General features: G+C 37.3%; 1 protein-coding gene across 1 annotated transcript in view; it reads right to left on the bottom strand.

Moving 5' to 3' along the window:
• Positions 1-586: 586 nt before the first annotated feature.
• Positions 587-21,374, bottom strand: part of SESTD1 (SEC14 and spectrin domains 1) — a 65,201-nt gene continuing 44,413 nt past the window's right edge. Inside the window, exons 9-17 of the mRNA XM_014546426.1 lie at positions 17,402-17,524; positions 14,858-15,052; positions 14,226-14,340; positions 12,634-12,793; positions 8,719-8,800; positions 7,886-8,008; positions 6,984-7,175; positions 4,399-4,520; positions 587-1,778 (exon numbers count right to left, since the gene is read on the bottom strand). Coding sequence (XP_014401912.1) covers positions 1,649-1,778; positions 4,399-4,520; positions 6,984-7,175; positions 7,886-8,008; positions 8,719-8,800; positions 12,634-12,793; positions 14,226-14,340; positions 14,858-15,052; positions 17,402-17,524 — 1,242 coding nt within the window. The 3' untranslated portion in view covers positions 587-1,648. The remainder of the gene's footprint in view (positions 1,779-4,398; positions 4,521-6,983; positions 7,176-7,885; positions 8,009-8,718; positions 8,801-12,633; positions 12,794-14,225; positions 14,341-14,857; positions 15,053-17,401; positions 17,525-21,374) is intronic.

Here is a 21,374-nt window from a genome sequence, read left to right on the forward strand (position 1 = left end):
ACCCTAGGGATGAGATTATGAAGCATTCTGAAGACAGAACCTGAGAGAGCACATTTGTACATATATTTCAAATACTGGTAAGAGTGATGTGACTGCATTCACAGTTATGGCAGAGGATACTATCTTCAAGATGTATGTGGGGGCACTGTCCAGGAAAGGATGCTCAATGGTGTAAATGTTGCAGACAGAGGAGGATAAGAATGCAGGCTGAAAAAAAATCATTTAATTCACTAATTGGGGCCCATTGAGAACAGTTTCAGTGCAGTGCTGTGTAAAGCAGACTGCAAGGTGCCAAGCACTGAGCAATGAGGATGTGGGGTAATGGATACGGATCTCTCCAAGAAGTCTGGCAGTGTGAAAAAGGCTAGAGAAACCAGCAGGCTCAGAGAGAACTTTTTACACTGGAGGATACATGAGCATTTTGAAGACAAAAAGGAAACAGCATACAATTGTTTGCATAATTTTATGTTATGCACTAAAAAATTATTTTTAATCTTTTTCAAAAAACATTTTCTTCAACAAAAATTAAATTATATGTATTTACCATATAAACTTAAAAGCACTAGCATTTTATAAATCTTGTATCTAAAAGAGCTGCACAGTTTTTCATTAGACTTCAGAATTTTGCTTCTAGCCTAGCATAAGAAATTAAACTTAACAACTGCTACTTTAGTTCCAGAAAGATAACTCTGATATAGAGGATTACACTTAAGTAATTGTGTATGCCTTCTTCCCCAGCCTCCTCCTCCAAAACAAAGTATCTGCAGGGTAGTTAATAATTTGAATAACATTTTTTCAAGTTGAAATAGAGAAAAATTAGAAACAGTATTCCCATTACTTGTAAGTTCTTAAAGACCTAAACTGTTCTTTACAATTAATTTTTCATGATAAAACATGCTTATTTATTATATACACATGCTTACATATGAATCTTCAGGCTAAAACACATGCAACCAACTTGAAAAAACAAGTATTAAACCATCCTCACAATCCTAAGAATGCCCTTTTTAATAAGGCACTCATGTTTGGAAATAGGATATAACCACCAAATTAAATACGATGTTTAAAAGAAGCCTTTTATTAAGCACAAACAACTTTTAATACATTATCATTACAAATAGGAAAATGTCTTTCAATGACTATGATATATCAAAGATCTGAATGTTTTCTTCATACTGACACAATAAAAATAATCAATTTTGAAGAAAAATTAAAAAGTAAAATTTTGAGGACACCACTGTTTACTAATAACCATTTTACTATAGTCTAAATTTACTACATCACCTGGGGAGGAAGGGCAATTATTTTTATATAGAGAATTCCTAAACTCTTATTAGCACCACTCAAAGCTTATTATCAGTTGTTCATCTACAAACTGACAGGTCAGGTAAAGCTTTAAAGCAGGTTTTCAGTGCAATGTTTATAGTTCCTTCTTTTAAGATACTTGGAGTCTATGGTCTCAAAGCATGTTAAATAATTATGCCTTGGTAGTTGCAAGGTGTTAACATGTAGAGAGAAATGTGTAATGGGAAGAAATGAGGCTTATCTTGGCTGTGAAATGTATCTTAATGTATTGTGGCTAATGCTGCAGTATGCCGATGACATGCAGGATTATTGTGAACGCAGATCTGTGGGAAGCTGGTTGCCATTAGCTCTCTGTTGTCATCATTTCAGGATGTCTCAGCTGCTGTCTTTTGAGACTAACTAGTTTCATCCTGTCTCTGATGTGTTCTGCAGTAGAAGCCATGTCACTTGGACTCCCAAAATACTGTTCAGTTCTAAAAATCAAAACAAAGAGAAAAACCCCATTCACATTAATACAGATCCACTGACCACAGCAAATACAAAAGGAAGCAAAAAATTAGCATAAAAATTACCTCTGTGATAAGCCATTAGTTCATTTGTAGATCATACTGTTTATCTTTGAGTAGTAATTCAGTAGGAGGAACATTTTTTAAATGGCATAAAATATATTAAAAAATGTCAAGACAAATATATTAGTGGTATAAATGTCATATTAAGTGTACTTAGGATAATCTCAATAATGTAACCAAGCTATGCAAATATCAATGAAACACTGATATTTTTGTTTTTCAATTTGGGGTCCATAGCACACACAAATCCAAAGTTTGTGTTCTTCAGTGCTAAGGACTATTTACACTCACTTCTAATATAGTTACCAAATGAATATCCATTTAATGTTAAGGTATCATTTTCGACATAGAAAAATCATTTAATTTTATCCTACCTGCAAAGATTCTGTTTTCAGAGTCACAGAATCTTTTAGAGGTAGAAGAATTCTTGAAAATTATCTGTTTAAGCTCTTCATTTTTTAGATCAGAAAAGGAAAGTATAGAAAATTAAGTGGCTTAACTAAGATCACACAGTGGAAAAACTAAGATCTGAACCTGGGTCTTTAAGCAATGACTCCAGAAAAAACATTTTTTAAATATTTTCCCAAGAGAATGTTACAAAAGACAAATCTGAATAATTTTACCATCAAACAGATTTTATATGACACAAATTATTGTATGAAATGGAATAAAAATTCCAATTATTAAAGGTGTGGTTATCAAATTTGAATAATACAGAATTAACTTATTTTATCTTAAAAGGACGAGGAAATGACACACAAACTATTTGTAGAACAGGAGGAGAAGCTCAAGCAAAAAACACCAGGGAAAGATATTTCCAGGCTGACCTGAGTAGAAGGGAGACTGGCAGACAATTGGCTGTGAAATGCAATCATAGGGGTTGGGGAGGGCTGGGTGTTCTGGCCTGGAACAACCAGAAGCAGCACACTAATACTGTTACTAGCTCAACTTACAATTTTAAGATTTATTCTCCTGTATACATTGCAGATGTATAACATGACTATAGGCTCTGACTGTTCAAGTTTAGGTACAACTAGTAATTATCTCTATATTAGACGATGAATAATATTCGTTCAAGAGAATAAAATATCTTTTCAGTATCAATTCCAAATAAGCATTTGATATGCATGACACAGCAATAGTTGCACTATGTGTCAGATTTGTTTTAAGTAGTTTATATACATTTACCTCATATGATTCCCCTGCACCTATAATCTGAGGAGGTATGAATCCTATTTCTAGATGAGAAAATTGAGGCACAGGAAAGGTTAAGTGGCTGTGCCCAAAGTATCACAGCAACTAAGTGGTGGTGCTGATATTTAAATCCAAGACAACTGGTTAGAATCCACAATCCTAACCATTGTACTATACTAAAATGTAAGGATAGATGTATTCAATGGTCTGGTTTCCCTATCGTTTGAATGAAATATCCTCTCGATTACCTCTAAATCATCTTCACTGAGAAGGTCTAAATGCTCAGGGTAAAACTCTTTCTGATTCATTTACTGGCCCATTTATTTGCATGAGATTATTTCATATCTTTATCATCGACTGTTTGAAATGAAAAGAAACATGGAATCAGGTACTGCACAGAGCACAGTGAAAAGAGAATGGGTTTGGAGCCAGAAAGATCTGACTTTGCATCCTAATTCCACTTAGAAGCTGTGAAATCCTGAACACCTTATTCCATTTTTTCGAGCCTCAGTTTCTTCATCTGTAAATCAGAAATAATCACACTAGCCTGGCACTGTTTGGCCAAAGTAATGAAGGTGAAGTGTTTAACTAGGTGCCGGGCATATACTGAGCTCACTAAACATTAGTCCCTACCCCTTCCCTGAATGATGCTCAAGGTCACCCTAGTCCCTATCATCATAGTCAAGGCTAGAACCCAGGATGTCAACCTAGTCAATGATCCTTCTTCTACAACAAGCTGTGAAGAAGCAACACATTTGATGGCAGCAAGTATCAAGTGCTACTGCTGCTAAGAGCCGAGTTCAGATTTCGTTTCATTTTAAATCAGTTTATTGTAGGAATTAAAAATGTGGACCAAAGCTAATTGACTTGGCTTTTAAAACAAACAGGTTTTCCTCTTAATGAATTCACTGATAAAAAGACCTCACAGATTAAAAGATCTTATATAATAAAAGCCTAATATGCTAAGTGTCCGGTAGTCCATTCAACCAATCAAATCGTAATATGCTAATGATATGCTAAGGTCACTCAACCGCTAACTATGACGTGCACTGATCACCAGGGAGCAGACACTCCAAATGGTAGGTTAGCTTGCTGATGGGGTCCGGCTGATCGGGACTGAGCGAGACGGGCTGGACATGCCCTGGAGCCCTCCTGCTGTCCCTCCTCGACTGGCCAACCTCCTGTATCCCTCCCCGGCTATGATCGTGCACCGGCGGGGTCCCTCAGCTTGACCTGTGCCCTCATGCAATCCGGGCTTAGCCCACCCCTAGTGAGTGCAGGAATTTCGTGCACCGGGCCTCTAGTAAAATTATAAGAACATGCACCATACCCATCAGGATAAACTACAGGAACAGTTAATCTATCCAAAAGTGATTTCCCAACTGCTTCAATTTCATCAAATTGCTCCTCATCATTAATAGCTTCAGGCTCTTCTGGACAGTCTTGCAAAATCTGCAACAAATAAAAGGGCAACATCAAGAGAGAAAAAGGAAATAAATCTCAAACCAATTTAGCAGATTGAAGGTGTTTATATCTTGTTTTATTTTAGCATCTTCATGTACACCGTTGTAAAAAATGTATCTATTTTTGACAAAACTGCCTCAAAAAATTCAAACAAAATGAGATACATAATCCCTACTAACATAACTGGAATATGAAAAAGATCAACAGTGATTCCTGGGGGGGAAAAATACTAGAAAACTATTTGGAAAGTAAGTTTGAATTGTACTTAAGAAGTATTATTTCATTCATTAAGTAACAATTTATTGAACACTTATTATATGTTTACTTAGTGCTTGGGATGTAAATGAGATATAGATTTTGACCTCCAGATTTTACAGACTTCAAAAATGAAAAATTATATAAATGCAAAACAACATATACTCCAAGTACAAGCACATAACTGATTTGATGGCCTAATTACACCATTTATAGTTATTTTAAAAACTGATCTGCTGAGTTAACTGATGTAAGCTGCTATGGTTATAATTCAAATATAGGGAAGTTCTACAGCCCTTGTAAAGATATTATTTGTTTCTCCTTAACTATTACCGTTTAAATTTAACTCCAAAAAAAACCTCGAAAAATTTGAGGAAGGAAAAAGAAAAAGTACTTATTTTTGCAACATACTTCACTTAATCCAATTATGTTTATTTCATTGTAGCTCATAAAGAACATATTTATAGTCCAAAATTCTAGACTTAATTTAAATATTTTTCCAATCATACTGTACAATTTGCTTATAGTTATTATATTTACGCTTACTGGTATAAAACAGAACACAGTCAAAAGGAAAAGGTTTCACCATAGGTTTGCACAGCAAAATAACCTTAAATCAAGTTTATTATAAGTATGATAAAGGCCATGAAGTAGAAGAAGTAGAAATGTTAATTTTCTATTATAGCCAATGAAAAATAAACAGTTTGTTATTTAATATGAATATATATATATTCTTATACAACTTCTTAAAGTGGTCTAGATTTTAAAATGCCTTTGCTGATTCCTTTAAAAACAGCATCCTAAAAAGTTTTCAGTGGTGTTAGAATAGGGCCAGTGGTCACCTTGGAGAGGGGGAGGGGCAGCAAAAGCAGCGTGGCTAGAAAGGAGTGGGGAGCCTCTGAGGTGCTGGTAGCATTCTGTTGTTTGAACAGTGCACTGATTGGACAGGTGTGCTCATCTTGTTAAAATTAATGATTTATGATCTGTATATTATGTTAATATTATACTCGAATAAAAAGTTTTCATTAAAATAATCAGTAGATAAGCAAGTTAAGCCATTTTGCATACTTTCATTCATTATCATTAGGCTCCTTTAACACTTCCCTGTGTGTGGAGTTCAGTGATCAGGTCAGAAAGAGTTTACTATGAACATCTCCCAACAAATGTACTTCATAACACAGACAGAATCTGCTTAGTTCCTGAGGTTTCTGGAAACATTTCTTTTGTTCGACAGACAAGGCTATCACATTTAAAACTTTGATTTCTCCTATTTTAAATTGTACTAAACATCCCCTATATATAAACTTTCATTGTAAGAGTTCAAAACAAAGCTAACTACATAATCAAGTTCCTCTTCAGAATGGAAATGCAAAGCTCAGGTGATACACATTTTCACTGTGCTGAGTTAAGAAAAAAGTTCTATGAAAACCTGCCCAATAACACTGCATGTTCATTTCTGGTTTCTGAGACTAAATAATGCAGTAAATAATAAATTCTAGAATTACTTTTTAAAAGATGACAAATAAAAATATGTTCTGCCTGGCCAGTGTGGCTAAGTGGTTGAGCTAAGAACCAGGAGGTCACGGTTCCATTCCTAGTCAGAGCACATTCCCGGGCTGCAGGCTTGGTCCCCAGTGGGGGGTGTGCATGAGGCAGCTGATCAATGATTCTCTCTCATCACTAATGTTTCTTTCTCTCTCTCTCTCTTTTCTCTTCCTCTCTGAAATCAATAAAAATGTTATTCTAAAAAAGCTTTAATTTTTATCCTTATTCTCATTTTAGTTGGACACACTCTAAACATTAAAAAATTAAAAAGTACCCTTTTGAATAATTTATGATAATTTATAGCAGGTACCAAAGCAAAGTTTCCTTTCTTGGCATATGAATGAGATGGGAGTCATGACCTCCTAAAGAATGGACAGCACATTATGGGAAGTAGGTACAGTGAGAAGAGTAACACTGTAGACAGAAGACCACTGAATGGTTTTGAATTTCTCCAACCATGATACTCCACCACTGGTACCAATTACTAAGAGAATTTGATTTCAACTCTCTGAGATAATATATCTAAACAAACTTTAAATAACAGAATTTCAATTTTTTTAAAACCAGACTAAGCACATATTACATTAAGATTAACATATTTTAAACATACACAATAAATACTATTGTGACCACATTTTTAAAAAAGCAAACCTTTTCGGTATTTGAGTGGAATGCAATAGCCATTTCCAGCCTATGTACTCTCTCTTCAGATGCTATCGTAAATTGCTTCCATACTCTGTTCAGTCGAGGAAGTGTATCCCCAGATGACCGAGAAGTGCAGCGCAAAGATTGGCACAACACAACGGTGGCCTGTAGCAACTGTCTTCCATAGTCATAAGTGCTCTAAAAAAAAGTAAACATGGAATTATAATAAAAGAATTCTGAAAAGAGGGATGGGACCATGCAGGAGGACTGTGGTTACCATTAAGTGACACTCCTGGAAATCAGTACTGAATGACTCCACTGGCACTTACTACAAATTATCGGCATGCATAAATAATGCAGGGGAAGCAATACTTTTAGTTCATTTTCAGTAAGTTTCTTTCTTATTCCGTTTTCCCCATCTCAGTCAGCTCAATTCCACAGGCCAAAAAGAATGTCTGTTCAGTATTTAATCGAGACAAGTGTAAAAACAGGCACTTTGTATTCCACAGAGGAAACCACAACTGTTACACGGTAAACTCAACTATTAGGGAAATTAATTAAGACACATTTGACAACAACAACAACAAAAATCTGTGTTGTAATGTTAATGCTGGTGAGATAAAGCATTAACATATATTTTGTATTAACTTTCATGAAGGAACAGTTGGACTGCCCAAAAAATCCTATAATATATAACATAAATCACAGAAGGCATACAGAACCTGTATTCAGGGAAACATAAACCCTCACAAGTTTGGATGCACCAGCTGACATTTTCTTAGTTCTGTGATATTTCTGGAATAACATAACTAACCTTCTGGGACTTGGAGGGTTAAGTTACATTATAATCATGCAGAAAGCTATTCAAACACTGAGCTTGTAGGAAAGGAAGATAACCAGTTCTGCACCTGTGCGACATCAACAAATTTTCTATGCTTTTCCAGTAAAACTTTCGTTTCCTGGGCATCATCGCCCAATCTGATGTGGGTCTTAAGCAGAGCATCCAGAAGTTCACTTAGCCATTCTACTGCCTAAATGAAAAGAAAGAACAGTGAAGCTGGATTCATAAGTCTTTACTTATTATATCGAAATATCATATTTATAAGAAAAATCATATCATGTGATTGATTAATCTATTAGTTATAACCTAAGTTCCTAATAGCTTAGTTCTTTCAATGACAAACTACATGAATTAATGACCTTGCCTCCTATTCAATATTTTTAAAAATCTAAAGACAATGCCTATTAAAGGGAAGCACTCTTTTAAAATTATTATCACATGATTTGTAATAGATTACATACATATAGACCTTATTGAAATCTCTTTATATTATGATTTTATGTTACCATTTAAAATCACAAATTTCCTCTACACCAAGCTGAAATGATGCACTCTGATGCTAAATACTAAAAGATAGCAAACTGTTTACCTAGTTGAAAAACCCTCTTGTAGTTAAAAAGCAGTGTGTTATCCAGCCTTTATCCTGGGATATAACTGATAACAGATGAATAATAAATAATACCTAGTCCCAATTTCTAGCTCAATAGAGGATTTCATTAAGAAGGTAAATCAAATAAGACCAAGTAAGATAACTGGGAATACAAAACTGTATTATTTCAACAGTTTAAACTAGAATCTGACCTCATGTTACCTTCTTAGGACCATAAAAAAGTTGTGTATAGTTAGATGAAATCAATCTCCTAAGAAAAAAAACTAAATAATGTGCCAACTGATCCTTACCTGGGCAGCATCTTCTTCACATTTAAACAGCTGCACCATTTGAAGCATCTTTAACCTTCGCACATCTACCATGTCTTCACATCTAATAAACCCAAACATAAATTTAGAACATTTTGGTTTTGTTGATAACTATTATAGCACACACATATTATAGTATACTAAAATACCTAATCCAACACTATGGAGATTGTAACTATTTTGTATTAATTTATAAGAATTTTAAGGATAACTATATGTATATCACATCAAAACCTCAAAATACCTGAATGATACTGAATCACAAACCCTCATGAGAATAGCACAGATTTTGCAGAGTACTGAAGCAAAGCATAAATGCAGTAGCACACTAAAACCCAAAGAAATCTCCATTGCCAATTATCATTAAACTAGCTTCAAAGATAACAATGCAAAGTTTCTCAAATACTAATTCAGAAGATGATGTTCAAGGAAATAAAAAAAAGTAATACTTTTCATTGTGTTACATTACTCAGAGTAATATCTAATTTTGAATAAAAGAAACACAAAAATTCTACCTATATTCTTAAGAAGAAAAAAACCGCTATAGCTCTCTGGGTGTAGAGAAATACAACACAGTGTATTTTTAAATTTACTAAGGTCTGGATAATATACAGCCTAAACTTTTAAGGTGACTTGACCTAACTCAGCTCTGATCCATTCCCTTCATTCCCATGCAATTCTATGTACTTTAGGTGGGAAGGAGAAATCTCATTGCAATCCCAAATACCAATAACTAGTTAACTAGGAGACCCAGGGCTCCACTACAGTTGATGTTCTTAAAGAAGGCTTAATAACAATACAGACGTCATTGTCACAAGGCAATTTTTATAAAGATGCCTTCAAAAATCACACAGCAAGTTATTAAAATGCAACTTGGTTAAAGTAAAATTCTACAAAGAACTGAAGGAAAGTGATGCTATTTATTTCTAAAATCTGAAGTTACATTCAATGTAAGACACTTTAAAGATGAAAATGATGTCATACATGTATTCAATACATTGTCAGGAATTGAGTAATGTGCTTGAAAAAATCAAGATGTGGTCTCTTGTATTAAGATGGGCCCATTTGAGGAGTTGGATGTTTACATAAACAATGTGATAAATGTTAGTGTAGAGCCATGTAAAAGATTGATGGGACTATGGAGGAACAAGTGATTAACTTGTCTTAGAAATTTAAAAAGGATTGCAAGGGTAAGCACCTTAAAAGAAGGAGGGAATCCAGTAGGCAGAAAATGAGTCATGGACGCATGAAACAGCATGAGGTATTCAGGAAATGAAAACAACCATGTGATTTTGGGGAAAGTTACAGGAGATGAGACTATGCAGGACTGGATTATGACCTCCTACACAATTCCAAGGAGATAGAACTTCATCTGAGAAAGCAGGAAGTCACTTAGAGAGATTTTATATAAGGTAATTGTGTAATTAGAAGTGCACTTTACAAACATTACTCTGTGTACAACCACAGATAGAGAACAGAAATTTTGAACAAAGAAATGTTTAGGATACCAAAACAGCAAAACGTTGACATTTGATGAGGCTGTAGGGATGAGGAAGAGTAAAAATTTTAGAATACACCCGAAGTTTGGTAGCCACTGGTAACTTTAACCTAGATAGGAAATTAAAGGAGAGGAGCAATTTGGGCGGGGGAGAATGATTCCAACCTGGACACATTGGTTTGACGAGTGTATGGGGCATCCAGGTGGAGATCCTCAGCAGGCAAGTGGAATTATGGGTCTAAAGCACAGGAGAGTGGTTTGTGTCAGAGCAATAACCACTCAATCATGATATTAAAGAAGGTCGTTCAAGTAGTGAGACTGTCCAGGGAGAACACAGACTGAGAGGAAATCTGGCTTCAGAACAAACCCTGGAAGCAGGGACATTAGCAGGAGGACAAAGAAACAGTGAAAACTGAGAAGAAACAGAGTGCCAGGAGGAGTACCAACAGGGTGTTTTCAAAGAAGACAAGGTTGTCCGGGAGTTTCAAGAAGAAAGAAAAATTCAGCTGTGTCTAAGGCTATTCAGAGTGGGTAAGCAAGGTCAGGACTAAAAGTATTCCTGCATTTTGAGCAAGATCAAGCATTTATTATAGACTAGAGGCCCGATGCACAAAATTCATGCAAGAGCAGGCCTTTGCAGCTGCAGCGGCTGCCTCGATCCTGGTCGTCCGGAAGGATGTCTGGTCTAATTAGCATATTATGCTTTTATTATTATAGATGGTAACTAAAAAGTCATTGGAGACATCAATAAGAGCAGATTTAGTGAAATGGTAAGAGAAGTCAGACTGCAGAGGGTTGAAAAGTAAATTGGAGAAAGTGAGACAGTAAAATGAGTGTAGATTAGACCCTCAAATGACTTCACTTTCAGGAAGGAGTGCTCTAGAGCTAGAAGACAAAGAGTTGAAGAGGAAGGTGTGTAATTCTTTACATTTTTTTAAATAGGAGATATTTAAGCAAATAAATGAGGGACAGGGATCAGAGTAGAGAATGGGAGTTGATGGAATGAGGAGACATGAGGGTACATGGAAGGATCGGCTTTGATAAGAGCAGGGCTGTCATCCTTTGGGAGGAGAATGAATAGTGAAACGGATAAATTTGCAGATATAAGGATAGAGGGAATTTCTGCCTGGTGAATGTTTTCTCTAAGATGTAAGGGGAGAGTTTCTGTAGGTTTTCTTGACTTTAAAATTTCTAGGTGTACAAAAATTTCTAGATGGAACTAATCTATTAGTTCAAAACACAGTTGGCTCTCCATTATCTGTGGGTTCTGCATCCATGGATTCACCAACCATGGATTGAAAATATTCAGAAAAAGTTATGTAGTTGCTTACATGACTATGTAGTGAAAATTATGGTGATATATTAGGGATGAAGAACCTATTTTAGTGCCCTCACTCATTGGTTTTCATGAAGTGCTCTGTAAATGGAAAAGCATTTGTCATTGTTTGACAGGTTCAGAAAAAATAGAGACCTAGTATAAGATGCAGAGTTTAACATGAAAATATTCACAAAAAAATATCTTACATTGCTGCTGATTTGTGCTATGGAGTAAGATCTACGAAAGTTGCATCCGTACTGAACATGTACAGACTTTTTTTTCTGGTTATTATTCCCTAAGTAATAGAGTATAACAACTATTTATCTACCATTTACATTGTATTAGGTATTATAATATAGAGATGCTTTAAAGTATACAGGAGGATGTGCTTAGGTTATATGCAAATACAACACCACTTTATATAAAGGATCTGAGCATCTGTGAATTTTCCTATCTGTGGGGGTCCTGGAACCAATGCCCCTGGATGCACAGGGACAACTATAACTTGCAGTTGCTACTGCAAATTGAGTTTTAAAGAAGTCTTTAAATTCCTAATTCTGTATCAAATGAAACTAAACATCATCTTACCCTCACCCATCATCTTACTTTAACAAACATTAATCTATAGTCTAATCCTTTTACAGCAAATATGAGAACAATGGACGTATGATAATTTGTTAGTAAGAAGTTGAGATGAAGAAACAGATCAGTTTAGATGACATTTAACATCAACTAAACCAAATGAAAATTGAAAAGCAAAATTCTCCAAAAAGGGTTTTCTTTAAAGACAAAAGAGTCAGAAGCTACACTGGAAATAGGAATAAAAAGTATTTCAGTGTAATCGAAATTTTTACTACTGAGTAAAAGGAAAAGGTACCCATTCGTTAATTGAACAAATTGCCATTATGTGTTAGTATAATTACATACAGTAATTATTACAGTCACAAAAAAACTTACTACATGCCTATTATATAAACAGGTAAAAACTTTTAGTTTGAATAAAAAATATAAATTATATTATTTGTCATTTTAATTAATAATGTTGTCTTAGCAAAAATTAACGTAAGTAGTCAAACTTTGCCTTTGTTTCCTAAGCTGCATATCTTCCATCACTCCTTGTATGTGGTCCACATTTTCTTTATTTTCAATGGTTACATCCTTTCCATATGCCCAGGATGCCTGATTGGAGATCTGATCCAGAAGACCTTGACCTTTTTCACGCAAACCTTGCAATCCTACATCTAAAACAAAAGTTGCTAGATTTAATGTCTTAAACAAAGGAAGTGCTTTCCCTCCCTCAAGTAAACCCTTGCAGCAGATACTGCACATGAATTCCAAGTATAACAGTTTGTATATTAAACTATCCTTGGGTGGAGTCCTCTGAACATTTCGAGTAATAAAACCCCTTTAAATGTGACTCAGACTGAAATTCTCCCTCCACCCTCCTAATGCCAAATTGTCCTTAAAGAGAATTTCCAAAGGGCTAATTTCCATAGATAATAATTAATTTTTAAAACAGAAAGCAGTAAATGTGAGAATTACTGTTTTAATCAGTAAGGGTTTTTAATTTTTTCCTTTCTGCTTTTACATAGTCCAATTTTTTTTAGAACAAGGCAAATGTTTTGTTCAAAAACAGGTATCAGTTGCAAGACTTCAAATCACTGAAGCAATGTTAAAGGATGCTAAACATTCTGAGTACAGGTACTACCTAGTTTATACCCAACAAGAAGCAACACTTAGGGTGTTTGCAATACTCCAACGTATACAGGAATTTCTTTTCTTTTTTTTAAAAAAAAAGTGTGGCTCAAGAAATTTTCTGACATTTTCAAATAAATTTCATTTGGCATATTAAATACTACATGTGTATTATGCATGTCATTTGCTAAAATAACAAAGGCTCAAACAAGTAAAATGCCAATATAAACATGATTTTTCAAATCCATTCCTTCAAATCCTTTTCAAAAAGTAATTAATTTGGTCCAATCACATGTTACCATTTTCTATTAAATCTCTGCCCTCGGTTTCTGCTGCTTCTCCTATCTCACCTTTGTCCCCCTGTCCTCCTCAACCCATCCCCACTTTCCATTTTTGCATCTACTGTCTACCTTTCCAGTCATGACCTAGGGAAAGTCACTGTATTTATCTCTACTAGATTTTTAAAGGCCTTGATGACAAGTGAGAGAACTAGCTTAATGAGACTGGATCTCACTAAGGCTTAGAGAGTATGTAATCTTGGCAATATTTCCAGTTTGGAGAAACAAATTCACAGAACCAAACCAAGTATGTTTTTACAGGTTAGGATATAGCAACAACAAAAATCATTGCATAAAACAACAGTTTGGGGCATACAGGGTTTACCACAGAACACTTCACAGCTAATTACAGTTTATGCATGCACTACAAATAACTGTTCATAGGATATGCAAGACATAGCACCTGTAGATATAGCTGGGTAAATAAGAAAGGCTAACGGTCCAATGAAGGAAGTGATTGACCAACAATGAAAAAAATAAAAATTTTAGCATAAATTACATCCTTCAAGAGAACATAAAACCTTTTTTATAGTCATTTTTCCTGTAAATAATTATTAATTCAGTATATGCTGACTTGTGTAACCATGGTAATATTTTTTAAAAGAACCCTTATGTTTCAGCATTTTTAAAATCTGCTTACCAACACTTTTCAGCTTCTCTTCAAGCAGTTTTAAAGTTTGCTGAATCGATGCTCCATCAGCTGGTGCTACATCTACGCACAACATCCCTAATAAGCCATCCAACTGCTGAGACAACTAAAGCAGAGGGACACCAAAGAGATAACCCTGATGTAATCAGCATCTAAAGTGTTTAATGGTTAATGAGGTTTATATCTAATGAGGTTATCACAATTATACTTGAAAAAAGACTATGCTGTTAAAAGACAAGAACGCATAATTAGAATACATGTTATCTGGAAGACAGAACACACAGATGCATGCACCAGGAAGACAAAGAAATATATCCAGGTCAGCAGAATGTACAAAAGTAATGAAACTTCCATTTCATTCTATGTTATAAAGCATAAACATTGAGAAACAATAAAAACAAAATATATCTACTAGTTGGGACACTCTATGTAGACAAAAAAAGTTTAGGTGCATGCAGATTGACTTAAAAAAAAATCAAAGATTTTATCTCATTTCCCCCACCAGTACATTATTTTACTGTTCCAGGAAAATAATTAGGAGACATGCAAACCTGCAAAAATTATGTGCAGATAAGTATTCAGATCATTTGAAGAGAAGAAAAGCACTAAGAGTAGATACTTACATCTTGGGCAACACCATGAAATTCAAGGGCTGCTTGTAAGAGATTTTGCCTAAATTCCAGCTGACTGGCCTGTCGATAGCAAACATCACTAAGTTGTTGCTGCAGGGACTTCAGCTCCACAAGATCTTCCTCATCCCCAGCATTTAAGAGTGCTGCAATTTGCTGATTAAGCTCCACATACACTGCGAACCATTCCTATAATAGAGACATTGTAAAGTAAATTAAGGATAAAATTAGTTTATGGAAACCTACATGACATTCAATAATTTCTCCATATACACTAATAAACAAAAGAATTTTCTTAGGCAAAATCATTTAAATTAAGAAAAGTCCCCAATCCCCAAATCCTTCACGGCAACCCCTAGAACACACTCCAGCCAAGAACAAAATCTCCTCTAGCCTCACCCTGGCCTCTGTTTCCTTCTCTCTCTTGCTTTACATGACACCTGTCCACCCTCAGAAAAGGCAGTTAGCCCTGTAGCCCTCCTAAGTAACTGCTGTTTTTGTTTTCACAGCTGACATCCCACAATCCTAGAGGTGGAGTAGAGAGATGGCTGCCTCAGGCCCCATTACTATTTCCAGACCATTTCTTCTCCCTCTTCTCTTTTTGCTTCTAAATCAATATTCATTGGGTTTGGATGATTTCATATAGTCCCATGCCTTTAAATAACACCAGTAGGCTTACAACTCCCAATGCCTGACCCCACTCCTGAATTATACACATTGATAGGCAACCGTCTACTAACGATCTTCATTCAGGTGACTTTTAGATATCCAAAATTTAACTTGTCCCCAAAGATACTGATTTCCAGCCTCCCAACCTGCTTCTCTCCCAGTCTTCCCCACTTAATAGTGCTAAAGCCAAACATATAATTCTTCTTCCAACAGCAAGTCTTGCTGGCTTAACCCATGAATCTGACAATTTCTCATTACTTATACTGCCTCCATTCTGTTAGCCTCCTGCCTTCCTATTTCATTTTTTTGTCTCTACTCCCTGTTCTCCATACAATAGCCAGTGATCTTTTAAAAAAATATAAATCAATTCTCAGCTAATAAATTTATGTTTAGCTTTATTTGTGAATTATGCTTTTAGGAAGAATCTAAAACTTAATACTTGACAAAGTGTTTTAATACAAAAATGGTATGTTAAAAGTTTCTCCAAATTCTACTCCTATTAACCAATCAATATACTAGAAATTTGACTTTCATGAGACCTGAACAATTCCAACACATGTTTTAAAGTGTTCACTTTTATTTACAAAGAGACAAGAAAGCTTTTAATAAAATGTTAGACTATCTTAAACATCATAATAATATGTTCATCCGGCATCAACCTATTCTCAAAATGAAATGCAGTGCCATCTATTGGTTAAAATGGTGCAATTCTCTTTTGCAAACCTTTTAGAATGAAAAATTTCAAATCTATTCAAAAGTAGAAAGTAGTTGGCCCTTCAACAACACAGGATTTGAATTGCATGGGTCCACTTATACATGGATTTTTTTTTTCAATAAATACTCTAAGTGTATTTTCTCTTATGATTTTCTTAATAAACATTTTCTTTTCTCTAGCTCAGCGGTCGGCAAACTGCGGCCCCTTGAGTGTGGCTCTTCCACAAAATACTACGTGCGGGCGCACACGTACAGTGCGATTGAAACTTCCACACTCAAGAGGCCAAAGAGTCGCAGGTGGCTCGCGAGCTGAGGTTTGCTCACCACGGCTCTAGCTTACTTTATTGTAATACAATATATAAAACATACATAAAATATGTGTTAATCAACTATTTATGTTATTGGTAAGGCTTCCAGCCAACAGTAGACTATTAGTAAATTTTGGTGGGGTTAAAGTTACATGCAGATTTTCAACAGTAAAGGAGGGGAAGAAGGAGGGGGGGGGGGTCCATGCCCCTAAGCCCCTCACTGTTCAAGAGTAAACTCTACAATGAAACCCCATGCACCATGCAGCTTCAATAATTATCAACTCATGACCTTAAGAATCACAGTTTCTATCTCAGGAACTATAGATGAAAGTCCTGTTTTTGTACTATCATTCTTTCTTCTGTCACTGTGGTTTCTGTCACATGAATTGTGTCTCTATAAAAATATGTTATTAAACTGTACTGGAGATAAAAACCACAGCCAAACTTCAAATGAATATGTACCAAGTGGTCAAAATGTCCTTTATGGTCTCTAAACAGTAAACATACTGTATGTTTATGCTCCTATACCAGCCGTGGGCAAACTACGGCCCGCGGGCCGGATCCGGCCCGTTTGAAATGAATAAAACTAAAAAAAAAAAAGACCGTACCCTTTTATGTAATGATGTTTACTTTGAATTTATATTAGTTCACACAAACACTCCATCCATGCTTTTGTTCCGGCCCTCCGGTCCAGTTTAAGAACCCATTGTGGCCCTCGAGTCAAAAAGTTTGCCCACCCCTGTCCTATACCAAAGTTTATAGCAACTTATCACTTAGCATCACACACGCTACTAATTAGCACATTAAGAATAGCATTGTAACGTGCAGAGGAAGAAAAGTCTCTCACACTGTGCTGGCTCTCGATCTCTTCGTGCTTCTGTTGTAGGGCCTGCGAAGCCCGAATGGAATCTCCAATCCCCCACTGGGCTCTAAGTTGTTCTGATCCAGGTCCTTCAAGCCAGTTCACAACCTATAAAAAGGAGTTGAGATGAAATTTTAAAGTAATTAAAAGCTCTTCAAGCTTTCATTCTAATTGGTTTTCTCTTCCCAAAGTTCCTCCAGTATTTTTCATCTAAATCAGAGGTTCTCAACCTGTGGGTCGCGACCCCTTTGGTGGTCGAACGACCCTTTCACAGGGGTCGCCTAAGACCATCCTGCATATCAGATATTTACATTATGATTCATAACAGTAGCAACATTACAGTTATGAAGTAGCAACGAAAATAATTTTATGGTTGGGTCACAACATGAGGAACTGTATTTAAAGGGCCAAAAGGTTGAGAACCACTGATCTAAATTCTTTAAATTCTAATGCATAGGCAGTTCATATTCGTTCTGATCATCTGCCAGGATCAAAGAAATCTAGAAGGCTCCGACAAAAATAAGAGGATTAAAAATTAACTTATAATAAGGACATCAGAGAACTATAGGATTTAGAGTTGGAAGGGAAATCAGATATGATATTGGTCACATTATCTAACACTTTAAGAAAAACTGTGTTTCGGAGAGACTAAGTGACTTGTCCAAGGTAACATAATCCATTATTGAAAAACTAGGACTAAAAGCTATGTGTCTGTCCTGTCTAATATTCTTCCCAAGGCAATGATAAAACTGAATGAATTAACTAATATAAAGTTAAAATACTATTTTTCTTACTTTGAAAAGAAAGTTAAAAACTGTAGAGCCTAGCCACGCCGGTCAGGTCATCCGTCTGGGTTGTAGGCTCGGTCCCCAGTGTGGGGCATGCAGGAGGCAGCCTCTCAATGATTCTCTCTCATCACTGATGTTTTCTCTCTCTCCCTCTCCTTCTCTGAAATCAATAAAAAATGTATTTTTTTAAAAAACTAACTGTAGAATTATACCACTACACTAGTGGCCCAGTGCACGAAATTCATGCACATTAAAAGGGGATTAATTAGAGGAAATATTTTAATATTACTATTTGCCCTTTCTCTATAATAGAAGTGTCAGAGAAGAAAGAAAATTAGAAAAATGTATATGAAAATCTTCCTTCTGTCAGAATCGGGGGTGCATCACGGGACCCAGAGTCAAGTCCCCGCCCACCCACATGCACCTCAAAATTGCACAAGACTCAGACCTGGCCGGCCCCACCCCCATTGGGTTAGATCCAGACACGGCCGGCCCCACCCTTGTCAAGCCCCTCCAGGTGGGGTCGCAGCCTCCCCTGGCCTGGCGCTGGGTGGGGGGCATAGCCTGAGGTCCCCCGTCAAGCCCCACTGGGCAGGGGAGCACGGCCTGAGGTCACCCAGCCCGGGCCGGGGTGGGGGTTGCGCCTTGAGGTCCCCTGTCAAGCCCCGCCGCTGGGTAGGGGGGGTGCGTCCTGAGGTTCCCTGTCAAGTCTTACTGGGTGGGGGGTACACTTTGAGGTCCCCTGTCAAGCCCTGCCGGGCGGAAGGCACAGCCTCAGGTCCCCTGGTCTGGTGCTGGGGCGGGGAGCGTGTCCTAAGGTTCCTCCATCAAGCCCTACTGGGTGGGGGGCACAGCCTCAGGTGCCCTGGCCCAGTGCCAGGGCAGGGGGCGTGGCCTGAGGTCCCCCATCAAGTCTTACTGGGTGGGGGGTACACTTTGAGGTCCCCTGTCAAGCCCTGCTGGGCGGGGGGTCGGGTGGGGCGCAGCCTCAGGTCCCTGCTGATTGTTTGTTAAGGCTCGTTACAGGAACTCAGCCTTCGCTGTGGGTGCAGCCATTTTGTGGCAGAGTGATGGTCAATTTGCATATTCCCTCTTTATTATATAGGATTACCCGCTAGGGATTTTCTTAGGATCAACAAAACATTCAGACATGCAAGGTCATTTTAAGTTCCAATGACACCGAGCTACTCAGAAGGACGTAGGGTGGGGACTAGTTTGCCACAACAGCAGGATTGGGCAATTCTCTTCGTCTGAGTCCCTGAAGCAGTCCAATTCATGTGTAAGAAGATGAGATACATATGGGACAGATATAGAAGAAAAACTTCATACCCCCAGGGTCATGCCTGTTATAGAAGTCAATGAACTCAGGGATGCCCAAAGTTAAGTGTTCCATAAAGTATTGGTAGTTTTCCCAATCCAGATCCAGAAATTTTTAAAAAAATTGTAATTACTGATTTGAGGAAAAGGGAGAGAGGGAGGGAGAGAAAGAAACATCGATTTATTGTTCCATTCATTCATTCATTCATTGGTTGATTCTTATATGTGCCCTGATAGGGGATCGAACCCACAACCTTGGAGTATCAGGACAACACTCTAATCAACTGAGCTACAGGGCCAGGACCATCCAGAATATTTTTTATTATAAGCAATGTTGTCTAGTAACATACTTGACATTCCAAATCTTTATCAGGTTTTCAGGGTACCAGAGCTAGATAGTTAAGCAGAGATCAAATTTTCATGCAGAAGAAAAAAGGGTTCTGTTAACTCTTTACCCACAAACATAAATACTCTGAATCTACACAGATACAGTAAAGTAATTTTAACAGAAAAAAAATATTATTATCAAGATTTATCTGTTACTAAATTAGAATGAGGAATTCAACAATAGATGAATGGTTATGTCCTAAATCTAAACTTAGGACAGCTCCCAAGAAGTGAATAAGAGTGTCTCTGAAGCATATTATAGATGCAATGGATGGATAGGTTTACCTTAGAACTTTATAACAAAGTATCACAGACCCATAGTGCATTTCTGTTACTACTAGGTTAAAACACATTCATTTTAAAATCTAACAGCTCGTGTAATTTTTAATAAACTTTCATCCTTCTGATTTTTTAAAAATGTGCCACATTACAGGAAAAAAATCATGTATATTTCCTTCCAATCATTTTTTATATGCACAGTGTTTTCATATGATGCTCCAGATTTAAGTGCCATAGCCAATTCTCAAAGTAATTTCTATCCTGTTTTTCACTTAACATTAAATTATACTATAATGATTTTTCATGTGGCTACAGTTATAATTTTCAATGCCTGCAAACCTTTTTTAAGAAGGATAACTTCCTTGCCTGCCTGCCTCCCTCCCTCCCCCCTCTCACACTTCTGTCCAAGCAAGCAACCAACCAATCAACCTACCCATCCTTATGAAGAGCAATGTAAGTAATGTACTGCCTCAAATAACTGATTTTAAGACTCCATTTTTCTATTGCTAAGCATGTAGAATGTTTCCAATTTCCACCAATTCTAAGTAATTCCATGATGAACATTAGATATATAACATTTTTAGATTTAGCATTTTATATATATACGAGAGGCCCGGTGTACGAAATTCGTGCACTGGGGGGGGGTGTCCCTCAGCCCAGCCTGCACCCTCTCCAATCTGGGACCCCTCGGGGGATATCCAACTGCCGGTTTAGGCCCGATTCCCCAGGGATCGGGCCTAAACGGGCAGTCGGACATCCCTCTCACAATCCGGGACTGCTGGCTCCCAACTGCTCACCTGCATGCCTGCCTAATTGCCCCTAACCGCTTCAGCCTGCCAGCCTGATCACCCCCTAACCACTCCCCTGCCAGCCTGATCGACGCCTGACTGCTCCCCTGCCAGCCCAATTGCCCCCAACTGCACTCCCCTGCAGGCCTGGTTGCCCCCAACTGCCCTCTCCTGCAGGCCTGGTCGCCCCCAACTGCCCTCCCATGTCAAACCGGTCACCCCTAACTGCCCTCCCCTACAGGCCTGGTCACCCCCAACTGCCCTCCCCTGCAGGCCTGGTCACCCCCAACTGCCCTCCCCTGCAGGCCTGGTCACCCCCAACTGCCCTCCCCTGCAGGCCTGGTCACCCCCAACTGCCCTCCCCTGCAGGCCTGGTCACCCCCAACTGCCCTCCCCTGC

This window comes from Myotis brandtii, unplaced genomic scaffold (assembly GCF_000412655.1).
Source record: "Myotis brandtii unplaced genomic scaffold, ASM41265v1 scaffold112, whole genome shotgun sequence".
NCBI classification, from domain to species: Eukaryota; Metazoa; Chordata; class Mammalia; order Chiroptera; family Vespertilionidae; genus Myotis; species Myotis brandtii.